At 46.6% G+C, this 18,106-nt stretch overlaps 1 protein-coding gene across 3 annotated transcripts in view; it reads right to left on the reverse strand.

The window, feature by feature from the left end:
• The window catches only part of STOX1 (storkhead box 1), a 77,108-nt gene extending 69,695 nt beyond the window's left edge, over positions 1 to 7,413 (reverse strand). For all 3 annotated transcript variants that reach the window (XM_053586395.1, XM_053586396.1, XM_053586394.1), the window contains exon 1: positions 7,045 to 7,413. In XM_053586395.1, the coding sequence (XP_053442370.1) occupies positions 7,045 to 7,354 (310 nt within the window). In that variant the 5' untranslated portion in view covers positions 7,355 to 7,413. The remainder of the gene's footprint in view (positions 1 to 7,044) is intronic.
• Positions 7,414 to 18,106: the final 10,693 nt, after the last annotated feature.

The raw sequence follows: 18,106 nt of genomic DNA on the forward strand, positions 1-18,106 counted from the left end.
CTTAAGCCCAGAAGTTTGAGGTTGCTGTGAGCTGTGACGACACCACACTATATGGAGGGTGACATAAGTGAGACTCTGTCTCAAAAACAAACAAACAAAAGAAGTATCTATGTCATGAAACCTCTATAAAATCCCAAGGGGACGGGGTTTGGAGAGCCTCCAGATAGCTGAATACACGGAGGTTCCTGGTGGTAGCGTGCCCAGGGTGGGCATGGAAGCTCTGCACCCCTTCTCCTATACCTTGAGCTATGCATCTCTTCAACTGTATCCTTTATAGTATCAGTTACAACAAATCAGTGAAAGTGTTTCCCCAAGTTGTATGAGCCACTCCAGAAAATTAATTGAATCTGAAGTGAGGGGATCAAGCTGGGCATGGTGGCTCACCCCTGTAATCCTAGCACTCTAGGAGGCCGAGGCGGGTGGATTGCTTGAGGTCACAGATTTGAGACCAGCCTGAGCAAGGGGGAGACCTTGTCTCTAAAAATAGCTGGGCATTGTGGTAGGCACCTATAGTCCCAGCTACTTGGAAGGCTGAGGTAAGAGAATCACTTAAGGGGGCGGCGCCTATGGCTCAAAGAGGTAAGGCGCCGGCCCCATATGCTGGAGGTGATGGGTTCAAACCCAGCCCCGGCCAAAAACTGCAAAAAAAAAAAAAAAAAAAGAGAATCACTTAAGCCCAAGAGTATGAGGTTGCTGTGAGTTGCAATGCCACGGCACTCTACCAAGGGCGATGAAATGAGACTGTCTCAAAAAAAAACAAAAACAAAAACAAATAGATGGGATCATGGGAACCCCAATTTGAAGTCAGTCAGAAGTTCTGGATGCCAGGACTTGACACTGATGTCTGGAAGGTGGGGTTTTGGGGACTGAGATCTCATCCTGTGAGATCTGACACTATCTCTGGGTAGATAGTGTCAGAATTGAATTAAAGGAGACCAGCTGGTGTCTGCTGCCTGGTGTGTGTGTGTGTGTGTGTAAGAACCTGCTATGTTGATTGTTGTGGAGTTTGGAGGAAATCACAGTTTGGGAAGTGTTTTTCTCAAAGCACCATTATGATTGTATTTATGTGAAGTCCTTGAACATGAAAAACTAATTTATGATTCTAAAAAAATCAGAATAATGGTTACCTCTGAGGATGGGGGCACAGTTGATAGGAAAAGGGCAAGAAGGCACTTTCTGGGGTAGTGATCATATCCTAAATCTTGTTAGGAATTTAAGTTATACACATGTATTCATTTAAAAAATTCATTCCTACACTGGGAAATACAAAAGTATAATTTAAAAAAAAAATTCATCAAATAGTATACTATATGATTTGCATTTCACTAAACATAAATTTTACCCAAAAACTCCATTAGCCACTAAGCCCTACAAGATGCCTTGAGGCCATCTAAGGCAAGACATCAGAAACAAGGCAGGCTCAGAGGCTAGGGCGCCAGCCACATACACCAGAGCTGGTGGGTTTGAACCTAGCCCGGGCCTGCCAAACAACAATGACAACTACAACCAAAACAAACAAAAAAAGATAGCCAGGCATTGTGGCGAGTGCCTGTAGTCCCAGCTACTGGGGAGGCTGAGGCAAGAGAATCGTTTAAGCCCAAGGTTTGAGGTTGCTGTGAGCTGTGACACCATGGCACTCTACCAAAGGCAATATGATGAGATTCTGTCTAAATAAATAAATAAATAAATAAAACAAGGCAGATTAGGAGCTGGGCCACACCCTTTCCTCACTATCTCTATACACTACCCCATGCAGTTCTCCAAGTTACAGAACAAGTAAAAATAACTGTTCAGATATCTACCCAACTCTTGCAGAACCAAGCAGCAGGCACCCTGGAACTGTACCTCCCAAACCAGATCCCAGGACAGATTCTGAAATCAGTCAACATCTAGCATTAGTTACTGGTCTCCACACTCCTAGGCACTTGCAATTTTGCCCAGAATCTCTCTTGTGTTTGGAAGGCTGTGCTCAGAGGTCTTTCTAGGAGCAGGTAGGAGGAGCATAAGGAAAGGTAGGAAGATTCACCACCTTCCTTTGGCCAGCCTGACCTGCCAGATCTTCAGTACCCGCGAGAGCACACACTAGAAGACTCCTGTCCAATGACAGGCAAACCTGCAGGGCCCACACTTGTCACTGTGGGATGGAGAAAGCTGTGAGAACCAGCCAGCTTAGGGAACACAGCCTCCCATTTGGCATACCCCTCTGGAACTGAATGTAGATATAACAGGTGGACTCCATTTTCCTTGAGCACAAGCAAACCTGAATGAAAGACCCATTAAAACACAGAAGCAGGCCAGGCATGGTGCCTCACACTTGCAATCCTAGCACTCTGAGAGGCTGAGGCAGGTGGATCGCTTGAGCTCAGGAGTTCAAGACCAGCTTGAGCAAAAAAGCAAGACCCCAACTCTATTAAAAATAGAAAAACCGAGGCAAGAGGATCGCTTGAGTCCAAGCAGGAGGTTGCTGTGAGCTATGACATCACAGCGCTCTATCCAGGGCATCAGCTTGAGTCTCCATCTCCAATAAAGAAAAAAACACAGAAGCACCTAGAAGAGTAACTGGCACACAAATGAATTCACGAAGCCAGTGTTAAAAAAGAGGCTAAAAATGGACCAGTGGATCACACCTGTAATTCTTGCACTTTGGGAGGGCAAGGCAGGCAGATCCCTTAAACTCAGGAGTTCAAGACCAGCCTGAGCAAGAGCAAGAGACTCGTCTCTACTAAAAATAGAAAAAATTTGCCAGGCATTGTAGCAGGTACCTTTAGTGCCAGCTACTTAGAAGGCTGAGGCAGGAGGATCCCTTACACCCAGGAGTCTGAGTTTGCTGTGATCTAGGCTGGTGCCACAGCACTCTAGCTTGGGCAACAAAGTAAGACTGTCTTAAAAAAAAGGGGGGGGGCACTAAATGTGATACACAGGTTTTCACCTCCCTCAAACCTTCTGCACATTACTCTCTGATGGCAAGGAGAAAAAGAGGTACAGGCCTTTGAGGCATTTTTACTCAGTGAGAAAAGATGCAAGGCCTGGTTGGGATGAGAGGGTGGAGATAACTCAGCTATGAATTTCAGGAGAAGAGAACAAACTTGTCTGGCCAAGTGGCCATCTCCCTTTTCATAGGCCTCCCACCTTTTGCATCCTAGTAGGTGCTGTTTCAGAATAGTGACAGATTCTTCCAAACACACACAGGAGTGCCACCTCACTAAACACCCCTACCCTCCTCACCCCAAGTCGGTCAGCTGGGTAAGCAGCTATCTCCCTGGAGCTTTAGAGCTCACTCTTTCATTTATTAACATCACTGGCTAAGGAAAAGCAAAAAGCAAGACACTTGAGGACTGGAGCCCCAAAGAGTTAGGTCCTTGTTAATCAAGCTAAAGCTCCAGTGTCCCTCAGAGAGGGAAATACTCTCTGCCTGGGAATTTTTTTTCTCACAAGAGGAAAGGTGAGGCGGGAAAAGTGAAGAGGATGAGAAAAGGCACAAAACTTAGAGAAAACACAACCCCCCGCCGGCTTTAAGCTGGGGTCTGCACCTAGGGCTCGAGTTACTCCTGTCTGCTTAGGTAGAGTGCTCCCTGCTCCTGTCTTATGAGGCCCTATAAGCCTAGAAGGCCCAGAAGCCTAAAAGGACCCATGGGAGTCCCTCCTTGCCTCTCTATTTTTTAGGCCAGCAACATTCCCTGTGTCTAAATGCTTTCATTTTGTTTTTATTTTTTGAGACAGAGCCTCAAGTTGTCGCCCTGGATAGAGTGCTGTGGCATCACAGCTCACAGTAACCTCCAGCTTCTGGGCTTAAGCAATTCTCTTGCCTCAGCCTCCCAAGTAGCTGGGACTTCAGGCACCCACCACAACGCCTGGCTATTTTTTGGTTGTAGTTGCCATTGTTGTTTGGCAGGCCTGGGCTGGATTCAAACCCGCCAGCTCTGGTGTATGTGGCTGGGGTCTTAGCCACTTGAGCTACAGGTGCCCAGCCCCTAAATGATTTTATATAGAAGTAAATGAGCCTTAAAAAAATAAAAATCCACCAACTCAGTGCCCATAGCTCAGTGAACAGGGCACCGGTCACGTACACCAATGTTGGCAGGTTCGAGCCCGGCCAGGGCCTGCGAGACAATGACAACTGCAACCAAAAAACAGCCAGGCATGGTGGGGGGCGCCTGTAGTCCCAGCGCCTCAGGAGGCTGAGGCAAGAGAATCTCTTAAGCCCAAGAGTTTGAGGTTACTGTGAGCTGTGATGCCACGGCAGTCTATCTACTGAGAGCGACAATAGTAAGACTGTCTTAAAATAAATAAATAAATAAAAATAAAAATCTATGGCAAAGAGACCAAATTGATCTTTTGAGTCCTTTTCTAGCATTTTGCTCTTTCCTCTAAAGTAATAGGAAGGATGGAGCTAGAACCTGCAATGGTCTACAGCAGCTCTTTCCTCCCCTTCCTGGAAGCCCATTTTTTTCTAGAAGCCAGTATTGCCAGAATAGGGACAGCAAGCAAAGCAAACCTTCCTATTCCTTTGAGGGAAGCAGCTTCTCCTGCCTTCACCAGCCTCTGGAACTCTAAGGTGGACCAAGAGCTGCCATGATGCCTCTTCTCTTTTGACCTGACCCAGGCACCTCAAGTTAGACCAACCCTCTTCTTTTTTTTTTTTTTTGTAGAGACAGAGTCTCACTGTACCGCCCTCGGGTAGAGTGCCGTGGTGTCACACGGCTCACAGCAACCTCTAACTCTTGGGCTTACGCGATTCTCTTGCCTCAGCCTCCCGAACAGCTGGGACTACAGGCGCCCGCCACAACGCCCGGCTATTTTTTTGTTGCAGTTTGGCCGGGGCCGGGTTTGAACCCGCCACCCTCGGCATATGGGGCCGGCGCCCTACTCACTGAGCCATAGGCACCACCCCCTAGACCAACCCTCTTCATCCCTATTCAAAAGAAAGGCAGCCATCCCTCACTCCTTATGTGCATATATTACTTGGCATCAAATTAAGATTTTTCCCTATTTTGCTCCTCAAAATTCAAAATGGGTGGTGGTTTTGCCCAAATTCCAGCTAAATGTTCAAATTCTTGTCAGGACTGTTATTAAAAACCTCAAACTCATTCCTGCCAAGAGAACCAAGTCAAGGGTGATGACCCAGAAGAGAGACTACTGGGTTGCACACCCTACAGAGTGTCCATTGCATCTGAGTCATGCTATGAGGCGGCGTTACCTAGTGGGCAGAGAATGGGGGCAGCAGGTGACATGTGCTGCATCTTTCACTGACCCAGACACCAGCATTCACCATTGCTCACTGGACCCCAGGGCAGAGAAGTAGTGGCTGAATCTGACTTAGCATACAAGCCCTCTCTTATTTAACCCCCAGGTCAAGACCCCAGCTGTATTCCCCAAACCCCACAATATACTCTATGCTTAACCTTTGAAAGGGGCTGGGGGAACCAGAGAATGCAACCACTAATTCAAACCAGAAAAACTGAGGACAAGGAACTGAAGAGTTTTTCATCCAGCCTGTCTGAAAGACCCCCTTCCCCTTCCTACTTAGCTCACTGCTCTCAGAGCCAGAAACCTATTTTCTTCACTCCTGCAAGCAAAAGGAGATGAAATGTGTGTACGTGGTTTTGCAATGAGCTCTCTTTTGCTCTTAAGTAAAGAAAGGGGACGGTCCGTGGGGGTAGGGACAGGAAGGACAGTATGGAGGTGAGAAGTCAAGGTTCAACCAGCTGTATTATGGCCTGGACTGCCTGGGCTGTGGAGACACCATCTCTGAAGAGATGAGACACAGTATCAGATGTCTCTTGCTGCCCTATTCCCTTATCCCTGAGGACTAAAACAAATGTTTTTTATATGCTGTTGCTTCCTCTCAGATGGAAAAGGAGGATAATTTATGGACTAAAACAAGAGGTTCCTTGGTAGGAGTCAAACTGAGGGCTGGAACAACTGGTGGCCTGTCAACAACACACCATCAAACAGATATCACAACCGCACATAAATATAGAACTGGACTGTTATAGGGAGCTGACACGCCTGCCTGAATTTAATGAGCACAGTCAGACACCACTTACTAGTACAGAGGTTTAGTCTCTCAAATGAGAAACTACTTCGTGCAAGCAAAAAGCTGGTGTTTTCTAACAGGTTAGTCTGACAAAACTGGCAAGGTGGGATACAGTCTACTCCAGGCGTCCTCAAACTTTTTAAACAGGGGGCCAATTCACTGTCCCTCAGACCATTGGAGGGCCAGACTATAGTTTAAAAAAAAAACACTATGAACAAATTCCTATGCACACTGCACATATCTTATTTTGAAGTAAAAAACAAAACGGGAACAAATGCAATTCACACCGCTTCATGTGGCCCGCAGGCCGCAGTTTGAGGACACCTGGTACTCAGTTAATGGCATAGGATGTGTCCAGAGCACCACTTAATTCTTTTACTTTTCTTTTCTTTTTCTGAGACAGAGTCTCACTATGTCGCCTTCGCTAGCCTAAGCAGTTAAGGACCCGTTTCCTAGACCCTGACCCAGAGACCACACCACCCAGTACAGTAGAACATAAAAACCTCTGACTGTTGTCTGCTCCGAGTCTGCAACGGAAGGAAGGAAAGAAAGAAGGAAAGGAAGGACAAAAAAAGAAAAAGCTGCAGCCAGATTTGGCAAATTCTAGCCATCCCCTTGGGGTATCTTCCTAAACACCCCCATGGACCCTAATCTCTCTCCCCAGGGCATCACTTTTCTAAGTAGAGTTTCTTCTGCCAGTAATCTGAGCACTTCACGGGCTTACAGTGTTGAGGAACAGAGGCATCTTGGAGCTGGCCCTCGCAGGGGCCAGGCACACCTTGGAGACTGCAGCTTGTGGTGTCTTAGCCTAGAAAGAGGGACTGTCTCTGGAGCACGATGGCAAGTCAGCCCTCCTCCAGCCACCCGGCCTGGCCCCCAGACCAGCTCCCTCAGTGTGGCGCGTCGAGTCTGTGGCCGGGATCTGGGAGCCGCACTAGTCCCTGCAGCCGGGACTTCAGACCCCGCAGCTCGCGCGGAGCGCCCTCCCCTTCGGGCCCCTCACTCACCCACCGCTCTGATGCGGAAGCCGCGCGGCGGGCGCAGCGCCCGGCGCCGCCAGGCGTCCCGCAGCACCTGCAGACAGGCGGGGGACGCTTGCACCAGCAACACCCCTCGCCGCAGCCAGCCCTGGAAGGCCAGCCGCGAGGCGGCGCGCGCCAGCCGCGCATTCCAGAAGCAGCGCGCGTTGGCACGGCGGAAGGCGCGAAACACCGCTCGCCCGCTCCGCTCCTCCTCGCCCCCCGCGGCCTTCTGCGCCTCCAGCCGGCACAGCACCAGCGCCAAGGAACCCGGAGCCAGCTGCACAGGCTGGGCCATGCTGCCGCGCACGGCCAGGAGCCCACAGTTCAGCGCACCGGCGAGAGGCGACTCGGGCGGTGCAGGGCCAGCGGGAGGGATCAGCTGACTCTGTGCGGCGCCGGCTGCCCGGGGAACGGAGCTCCAGGGGGCGGAGCCGACTGAGAGCGGCAGGACCGGGGGTGGGGCGGCCACTGCTCTGGCTGGCAAAGCGCCCAAGTGGGGTTTCCAAGTACTGAAGTACCCGCCTCATTCTCTACCACCAGAGCTCCCCTTTCCCGATGGGCAAGCACTGGGGCTTTTCCAAGTCCTAGGAGAGTCCCGCACCCACTAGAGAGCTTTGCTATCTCTAACTGCTGCGCGAACTGCAGAGCCATAAGTTTCCGCAGCAGGGAGGATCAGGGTCGCTGTCATTGCCCCGGTCTTGGGGTTGTTCCCAGTGAAAGAGGCCAGCCACAAGGAATCAGCCCTAGGGTGTTGAGGATTTCGCTTAGGCCAGGTGGCAGGAAACCCACGTTTGAGTCTCGATTATGCTTCTAACCTGTTACTTTGAGACAAAGTCTCACTACGTTGCCCAGGCTGGGGTGCTGTGGCTATTCACAGGCGTAATCATCACGCACTACAGAGTGGAACTCCTGGACTCAAGCCTCCAAGTAGCTGGGAGTACAGATGACCCGCCAGCGCACTGGCCTGCTCCTAACCTGTTTACACAAGTTGTTTCCATTCTCAGCACCTCAGAACTGTCCCAACAACTCATTTTACAGGAGCAAACTGAGGACCCTTTTATCTATGACTTTCTGAACTTCTAGGATTTGTCCCTACCGTATTGGTAAGGAAAGCAAAGTATCATAGAGGTTCTGCCCTACTTGGTGTGGCCCAGTGTTGAAATCTGTGGGATTCAGCCCTGGGTTGGATGTGGGAATTTGGGGAAAAAAAACAGACATTGCCTCAGGAGTTCCCAGGGGCAAAGGATGAGAAACTAGTGATCTCCTGTCACAAAAGAATGTAGCCAGGCTAGGTGCCCATAGCACAGTGGTCACTGGCCAGCTACCTGCACAGAGGCTGACAGGTTTGAGCCCAGCCCAGGCCAGCTAAACAATGACAACTACAAGAAAAAAAAAAAAAAAAGCCTCTCGTTGTGACAGGTGCCAATAGTCCCAGCTATTCCTGAAGCTGAGGCAAGAGAATTGCCTAAGCCTAAGAGCTGGAAGTTGCTGTGAGCTGTGACGCCACAGCACTCTACCAAGGACAACAAAGTGAGACTCTGTCTCTAAAAAAAAAGAAAGAAAAGAAATTAACACACATAAAGTACTGCATGTTGATTTTGCGAGGACTTTTTTTGTCATCTGTGATGTTGGATATCATGAAAAGTAGGCACAGACATTTTTTCTTTTTGCTCATCAGTTTTCATTAGTGTTTGTGTATTTACTGTGTGGCCCGAGACAACTCTTGTTCTTCCAATGTGCAACAGAAAAGAAAAAGGGTTGGACATCTGTGATTAAAATGTCCCATAATACCATTTTTGTATGATTGGGGGAAACTAAACTAATGATCATTGTGTTTGAGAGAAATTACCGTTTCCCCGAAAATAAGACATCCTCCGAAAATAAGACCTACTTACAGGAAAGATAAGATGTCCCCTGAAAATAAGGCCTAGAGCATCTTTGGGAGCACACCTTAAAATAAGACACTGTCTTATTTTGGGGGAAACAGGATACTTTTGGGTGGAGGGATTACAAGCAATTTTCTTTCTTTGAGATTTTCTATACTTCCCCCTAGAATTTTACAAAAAAAAGAGGCCACAATGATTTTTGGTTTGAAAGAGGTGAAGGTAACTGGCTCTCCTACACTTTCTACCCAAAATGAGGTGACACCACCACTCCATTAAACTTGGGGTCAAATAAACAGACTTGGGGTCAGAGGGCAAGTCTCAGAACCTGAAAATATTACTTCCTGAAAGAAAGCTGGAGCACCAGCCTGTCAAGAAGTCATGCAACCTGGCGGTGCCTGTGCCTGAAACGAGTAGGGCGCCAGCCCCATATGGCAGAGGTGATGGGTTCAAACCCAGCCCTGGCCAAAAAAAAAAAAAAAAAGAAGTCACATAACCAGGCTGGGCACAGTGGCTTACACCTGCAATCCCTGCACTCTGGGAGCCCAGGAGGGTGGATTGCCTGACCTTTTGAGTTCGAGACAAGCTTGAGCCAGAGAGACCTTTGTCTCTAAAAATAGCCGGGTGTTGTGGTGGGTGCCTGTAGTCACAGCTACTTGGGAGGCTGAGGCAAGAGAATCGCTTAAGCTCAAGAGTTTGAGGTTGCTGTGAGCTGTGACACCACAGCACTCTACTGAGGGTGATAAAGTGAGACTGTCTCCAAAAAAAAAAAGGTCATGCAACCAAGTACCTTGGATGGATGAGCATGTCAGCCAAATTCTTATAATTTGAAACACAGAAAATCACACGAACCTTTCTTTCTATCAACAACAACAACAAAAAAAAAAAATTAAGGAAGGCCTATGGCAAGATGTCAAACCCAGCTTCAGGATTTTAAAAGAGAAAACACTTTTCTTCAGTTTTATTATAGCACTGAGCATAAAGTTGGCCTCATATCCCACTCTTTACATGCAAATCCCATCAAAAATGAGCTGGCCCCACTCAGATCTGGTACCCAGATCTCAAAGGTACTCTTTTGTCCAGAGAAGCCCCCTCCCTCTAGCCCAGTTTCTCTTTATTGTTGTATCTACAGGAAAGGGGATAAAAGATGCTTAAGGAGTCTCTTCCCTCACTTTTCTAAAAAAAATTTTTTGAGGTAGTCTTCCTCTGTTGCCCAGGCTATAGTGCGAAGACATCATAGCTCACAGAAATCTCAAACTCCTGGGTTCAGGCAATTCTTCTGTCTCAGCCTCCAAAGTAACTGGGACTATAGGTACCTGCTGCAACACCTAGCTAAATTTTCTATTTTTATTTTTTTGGAGACCAAGTTTCAGTGGTATCATAGCTCACAGCAACCTCAACCTCTTAGGCTCAAGCAATCCTCTTGCCTCAACCTCCCAAGTAGCTGGGACTACAGGCGCCTGCCATAATTCCTGGCTATTTTTTTTTTTTAAGAGATGCAGTCTCACTCTTGCTTAGGCTGGTCTTGAACTCTTCAGCTCTAGCAAGCCACCTGCCTGGACTTTCCAGAGTGCTAGGATTACAGGCATGAGCCCCTGGCATTAATTTTTCTATTTTTAGTAGAGAGGAGGTCTCACTCTTGCTCAGGCTGGTCTTGAACTCCTTAGCATCCAGAGTGCTGGGATTATAGGCGTGAGTGATGCCCAGCCACTTTTTCGAGTCAGAGCCTCACTTTATCGCCCTCTGTAGAGCACTGTAGCGTCACAGCTCACAGCAACCTCAAACTCTTGGGCTTAAGCAATTCTCTTGCCTCAGCCTCCCAAGTAGCTGGGACTACAGGCGTCCACCACAACACCTGGCTACTTTTTTTTGTTGTTGTTGTTGTTGTTATTGCAGTTTGGCAGGGGCTGGGTTTGAACTCGCCACCCTAGGTGTATGGGGCCATTGCCCTACTCACTGGGCCACATGTGCCACCCAGCCTGGACACTTTCTGAAAATATGTTTAGAACACAAACTGTTCTATTTCTCATCTCACATTCCAACTATTAGCAATTTTGGTTCTTTTTGAGATAGTCTTTGTTACTTTGGTTAGAGTGCCATGGCATCATTGTAGCTTACAGCAACCTCAAACTTTCTTGGGCTTTAGCAATCCTCTTGCCTCAGCCTCCCAAGTAGCTGGGACTATAGGTGTTCACCACTATGCCCAGCTTGTTTTTCTATTTTTAGTACAGATAGGGGTTTCCCTCTTGCTCAGGCTTGTATTGAACTCCTGAGCTCAAGCAATCCATCTGCCTTGGCCTTCCAGAGTGCTAGGATTACAAGAAGGAGCAACAGTGTTTGGCCTAATTTTTAAAGCTTCTTGATGTCAGGAACTCAGGAATCCACTTATCCATGTATCTGCCAGAATACTCCCACAGTACTGCTCAAAGCAAGAAAATGGTACCTTTAACAAAAAGGTAAAGTACGAAAGTGTGATACCAGGAGGACTAAATCAAGTTGGTACCAATCCTGAACTTGAACAATTGAAATGATTTAGTTTATTCAACATTATAGAGAGCATCAGTTAGGCACCCTGACTCACACTCGTAATCCTAGCATTTTGGGAGGCCATGGCCACTCAGAACACAGAGGGAGAAAGATTTCTTTTTTTTTTTTTTTGAGATAGAGCCTCAAGTTGTTGCCCTGGGTAGAGTGCCGTGGCATCATGGCTCACAGCGACCTCCAACTCCTGGGCTCAAGCGATTCTCCTGCCTCCGCCTCCTAAGTAGCTGGGACTACAGGCACCTGACACAATGCCCGACTATTTTTTGGTTGCAGCCGTCATTGTTGTTTGGCGGGCCCAGGCTGGATTTGAACCTGCCAGCTCAGGTGTACGTAGCTGGCGCCTTAACCGCTTGAGCCACAGGCGCCAAGCTGCTGCAGTGAATTCTTATCAAGCCATTGTATGCATTTACGATTTGTCACTTAAATTAATAAATAAAGATGAAGTTATTTAAAGCACCTAAATCATTCTGCATAAATTTACATTTTATTTATTTCATTTTCCTTAATATCAAATATCCAATTTTCAGGCTGGGCACAACGGCTTATGCTTGTAATCCTTAGCACTCCGGAGGCTGAGACAGGAAGATCACTTGAGCTCAGGAATTCCAGACCACTTGGACCAAAAGCAAGATCCATCTGTACTAAAAATAGAAAAACTAGCTGCACATTTTGTGGCAGGTTCCTATAGACTTACTCAGGAGGCTGAAGCAGGAGGACCCCTTGAACTCAGGAATTTAAAGTTGCTGTGGGCAAGGCTGACGCCACAACACTCTAGCCTGGACAACAGAGCTTGTCCAGTCTAGACAGCTCTTTCTACAAAAAAGTAAAAAATTTCCTTTCTGGCCCTTAACAGAAAAAGTTTGCAGATCTCTGGTCGAGAGCCCTATCAGTTGAGGGACTGATTTACAGAAATGGGCCGGACACATGGAAAGTACTGTTGCATACATATGGCGGGGCTCCTGGTCCAACTCAGTTGCTTTATATGTTTGTTAGATGGTGCTGGAAACAGAACCGTAGCTCCTATGTGTGTCCACCAAACAACATGCAGAGCTGAGGTAGGGCAATTTAGTTTTTGTTCTCATTGCCCATTCAATCTTGAGTCTCTCAGCTAAACCAGTCAACTGGGAAACTAATTATGCCAGTTTCCATATGAGAAGTGTTTCCTTAAAGTAGGCTGAGATCACCACACCATTTCACACAAACAATTCATAGTCACAAGGTTGACCTGAATTAGATTCAAACCAGGGTTTAAAAAGCAAAAGGTAGCCCCTTTTACCAATCCCTAGAGCTCTCCAGACACTTTAAGGCAACAGTGTCAAAGAACACACCTCATTTACCAGAGGGACCTACCATTACAGAGGTGAAAGGCCAATAGATCCTACAAATTTAATATCTAAGTTTACCCTCTGATTTCCCACAGATGTTTTACTAAGTAACTTTATTAGAGCCGCATGTAGTATACTATATCAGTTTCACTGGAATTCAGGTTAAGCACCAGATAGCAGACCCTTCACCTAAGAGATTTAATTTTAGGGAACCAGAAGACACACTTCCAAGGGACAGTGAGTTATGTACCTACATTTTTTTCTTTCTATTTTTTTTTAGAGACAGAGTCTCACTTTGTCGTTCTTGGTAGAGTGCTGTGATATCACAGCTCACAGCAGTCTCCCAACTCTTGGGCTTACATGATTCTCTTCCCTCAGCCTCCAGAGTAGCTGGGACTACAGGCGCTGGCCACAATGCCTGGCTAGTTAGGCAGGGGCCGAGTTTGAACCCACCACCCTCGGTATATGGGGCCAGCACCCTACTCACTGAGCCACAGGCACTGTCCTTTTTCTTTTTTTCTGAGACATAATCTCACTTTGTTGCCCTTGGTAGAGTGCCATGGCATCATAGCTCACAGCAACCTCAAACTTCTTGGGCTCAAACAATTCTCTTGCCTTAGCCTCTGGAGTAGCTGGGACCATAGGCACCTGCCACAATACCCGGCTATTTTTTTTGTTGCAGTTTCTCTGGAGCTGGGTTTGAACCTGCCACCCTCGGTATAAGGGGCCCGCGCCCTACCCACTGAACCACAGGCACCACACCATTGTAAATAAATTTTATGTATATATTCAATTTTTTTTTTTTTTTTTGAGACAGAGTCTCACTATGTCGCCCTCAGTAGTCTCTAACTTCCAACTCTTGGGCTTAAGAGATTCTCTAGCTTCAGCCTACCAAGTAGCTGGGACTACAGGCAACCTCCACAATGCCCAGCAATTTTTTGGTTGTAGTTGTCATTGTTGTTTGGCAGGCCTGGGCTGGATTCAAACATGCCAGCTCCAGTGTATGTTGCTGCATCCTAGCCGCTGAGCTACAGACACCGAGCCCTTTTTTTTATTTTGGAGACAGAGTCTCACTTGGTCACCCTTGGTAGAGTGCTGTAGCATATTAGCTCACAGCAAAGTCAAACTTTTGGGTTCAAGTGATTCTCTTACCTCAGCCTCCCAGGTAGCTGGGATTACAGGCTCCTGCCATAGGATCAATTATTTTTTAGAGACAGGGTCTCAAGTCTTGCTCAAGCTGGTCTCAACTTCTAAGCTTAAGCGATCTACCTGCGCTCTGCCCCAGAGTGCTAGGATTACAGGATCAAGCCACCATAACTGGCAGATTCTAGATCATTTAAGGCATTCCACCTAGAGAAAAAAAAAGAAACCAAAGAGAATAGTGTTTTTGTTTTTGTTTTTTTTTTTGTAGAGACAGAGTCTCTCTTCATGGCCCTCAGTAGAGTGCCGTGGCGTCACACAGCTCACAACAACCTCCAATTCCTGGGCTTAGGCGATTCTCCTGCCTCAGCCTCCCGAGTAGCTGGGACTACAGGCGCCCACCACAACGCCCAGCTATTTTTTTGGTTGCAGTTTGCCCGGGGTGAGGTTTGAACCCACCACCCTCGGTATATGGGGCTGGTGCCTTACCGACTGAGCCATAGGCGCCGCCCAAGAATAGTTTTTTTTTAGACAGTCTCTCACTATGTTGCCCTCAGTAGAATGCCATGGGCCAGGTTCGAACCTGCCAGCCCTGGTGTATATAGCTGGCACCCTAACCACTGAGCAATGGGCACTGAGCCAAGAGAATAGGTCTTGTTGTGTTGCCCAGGCTGGAGCAGTGACTAGTCTCAGAAGCCCTCATAGTGCACTATAGCTTTGAATTCCTGAGCACAAGAGTGATTCTTTTTGTTTTTTTTAAAGACCATTTTGCTTTATTTTATTTTATTTTATTTTTGTGCAGTTTTTGGCCAGGCCTGGGTTTGAACCTGCCACCTCCGGCATATCGTGCTGGCGCCCTACTCCTTTGAGCCATAGGCACTGCCCTCAAGAGTGATTCTTTCCTCAGGCTCCCAAGAACCTAGGATAGTGTCTGGCTCCAAATTGTAGTTTTTGGCTGGGGCTGGGTTTGAACCCGCCACCTCTGACATATGGGGCTGGCGCCTACTCCTCTGAGCCACAGCCGCCACCCACTGGCTCCAAATTGAAATTCTAATGCTCATTTGTGGGTGGCTGGTCCTTTTCTGGAAAAAGCAGCTTAATCCCTGAAAACAGGCCAGGCATGGTGCCTCATGCCTGTAATCCTAGCAGTCTGGTGAAGCTGGTGGATTGATTGAGCTTACAGGTTCGAGACCAGCCTGAGCCAGAATGAGAGCCCACCTCTAAAAATAGCCAGGCATTGTGGGATCCTATAATCCCAGCTACTTGGGAAGCTGAGGCAAGAGAATTGCTTGAGTTCAGAGTTTGAGGTTGCTCAAACAACACCGCGACTATCTACTGAGGGCAACAAAGTGAGACTCTGTCTCAAAAAAAAAAATCCCTGGAAACATTCCTAACTCTGAGGTGAAAGGCTTCTAAAGTTTGCAAAGCTGGCAAAAAACCCTGGAATGAGTAACAGATGTATTTGGGAAATGGCTAATTGTAGCCCAAAGGTAGTGTACTTTATGCCTTATGAAAGAATGGTTCAAAGTAGGTTTTCCTTTAATTAAATATTTATGATAAAGCCAAACACAGCAAGTAGTCTTTGTGTGGCCAGGGACTGGCTTCCAACATGTTTACCAACCAACCTACAAAAGAAAATGAATGGCTATTAAACATTAATTCTTTTTTTTTTTTTTTTTTTTAAAGAGACAGAGTCTTACTTTGTCACCCTCAGTAGAGTACCATGGTGACACAGCTCATAGCAATCTCTTGGGCTTAGGCGAGAAGGCCAGCTCTTGGGCTAGCCAGCTCTTGGGCTTAGGCGAGAAGTAGAAGGGAGTACAGGCACCTGCCACAACACTCCGCTATTTTTTGTTGCAGTTTGGCCACAGCCAAGTTCGAACCTGCCACCCTTGGTATATGGGGCTGGGGCCCTATGCAACGAGCCACAGGCAATGACCTTTTTTTTTTTTGTTTTTGAGACAGAATCTGAAGCTGTCGCCCTTGCCTCACAACTCACAGCAACCTCAAACTCTTAGGCATAACTGATTCTCCTGCCTCAGCCTCCCAAGTAGCTGGGACTACAGGTGCCCGCCACAATGCCCATCTATTTTTTTGTTGTTGCAGTTGTCATTCTTGTTTTAGCTGGCCCACTCTGGGTTTGAACTTTGGTGTATGTGGACAGCGTCCAACCCACTGAGCTATGGGCAGGGCCCTAAACATTGTTTACATGTTAAAAGTCAATTCTGCTCTTTCCCTGCCTGAAGGAAGACAAAAAAAAGTTAAGAGATAACAAATAAGCTGCATTTGGAAAAACATTCTGGGTGGGCAAACCAGAAGTGGATCAAGGGTTTTACTGAGGCAAGATGATGCAAAACATTAAACCATTACCACTTACCTAGAGATCAAAAAAGAAAAACTTTTCATTTTGAGTTGCATTTTATCACCTTTAGAAAAGGAAAATAAGACCAACTTTTTGATGAAGCTTAGATTACTGCTATTAACAACTTTCCAAACTATTAAATGACCCTTAGCAAAGAATAATTTGTCAGCTGGTGCCTGTGGCTCAAAGGAGTAGGGCGCCAGCCCCATATGTTGGAGGTGGTGGGTTCAAACCCAGCCCCCTGGCCATAAACTGCAAAACAAACAAACAACAACAAAAAAAAAACCCGTTTATGGCGGCGCCTGTGGCTCAAAGGAGTAGGGTGCGAGCCCCATATGCCGGAGGTGGCAGGTTCAAATCCAGCACTGGCCAAAAACTGCAAAAAAATAAAAAAAAGAATAATTTGTCATAGCAAACTGATTTGCATGTTCAGTTTATCTTAAATCTGAAAATTTAGAATAATCCTAAACCAGATCATGCAAATTACTCAGTTTAGTTTTTTTCTTTTTTTTTTTTGAGACAGAGCCTCCAGCTGTTGCCCTGGGTAGAGTGCCATGACATCACAGTTCACAGCAACCTCAAACTCTTGGGGTTAAGCGATTCTCTTGCCTCAGCCTCCCAAGTAGCTGGGACTATAGGCACCCACAACAATGCCTGGCTATTTTTTGGTTGTAGTTATCATTGTTGTTTGGCAGGCCCAGACTGGATACAAACCCTCCAGCTCTAGTGTATGTGGCTGGCGCCTTAGCTGCATGAACTACAGGTGCTGAGCCGTATTTAGTCTCCTTACATGTAAGAAAGCTTATGTAGAAGTTTTGATTTTCAAGGTGAGTGTTTTTATTTTTGGGGGATAGAGTTTCACTCTCTTACCCAGGCTAGAGTGCCATGGCGTCTTCAAACTCTTGGGGTTCAAGTAATCTTCTGGCATTAGCCTCCAAACAAGCTGGGAATACAGCCACCATGCCTGAGTCCTAAGATTAGTGTTTTAATAACCTCTATTTAATTATTTCCTTTAGGCCACATTTAAAGTTGTTCACTGTGCTTTATGAAGCTTCATTTGCTTAAACTGCTAGAGTAACACTATGATATCGATTATTTGAACCAAGTTTGTATGCAACCAAAGGCAAAATTTGCACCTGCTTTTGGAGCACTGAGAATTCTGGAGCAAAGACCATAAAAAGACAAATAGGGTTGGTGCTTACAGCTCAGAGGCTAGGGAGCCAGCCCCATACATCAGAGCTGGCGGGTTCAAACCCAGCCTGGGTCTGCCAAACAACAACAACTACAACCAAAAAATAGCCAGGTGTTGTGACGGGCACCTATAGTCCCAGCTACTTGGGAGGGTGAGGCAAGAGAATCACTTAAGCCCAGGAGTTTGAGGTTGCTGTGAGCTGTGATGCCAAAGCACTCTACTCTGTCCCCAAAAAAAAAAAAGAAAAGAAAAAACCACAAATAAATGCTAATTAACAGGGAGAAGTATGGAAAAAGTTTAATTCTGAAGTTAAACTAACCCCTCAAATTTGAAAACCTAGAGCAAACTTCATACAAAAGAAGTACCCTATTAACAACATGTTAATAATGAAAGTGCAGTAGTGCAATAAGGACAAAAATTAAAGTGATCATATGGTATTCTTGGTGTTAGGTCAGGTGCACGTGGGTTCTAAAACTGGTGAATTGGAATGCCATTATGTTCTCAAGACATTGTAAAACAATGCTAAATATTTAACAGGTAATTAAGATACCTAAACTTATGTTTAAAAATGTTTTTAAAGTTTAAATACCGGCTCAGCGCC

The sequence above is a fragment of the Nycticebus coucang genome, chromosome 3 (genome assembly GCF_027406575.1).
Source record: "Nycticebus coucang isolate mNycCou1 chromosome 3, mNycCou1.pri, whole genome shotgun sequence".
Classification (NCBI taxonomy): domain Eukaryota; kingdom Metazoa; phylum Chordata; class Mammalia; order Primates; family Lorisidae; genus Nycticebus; species Nycticebus coucang.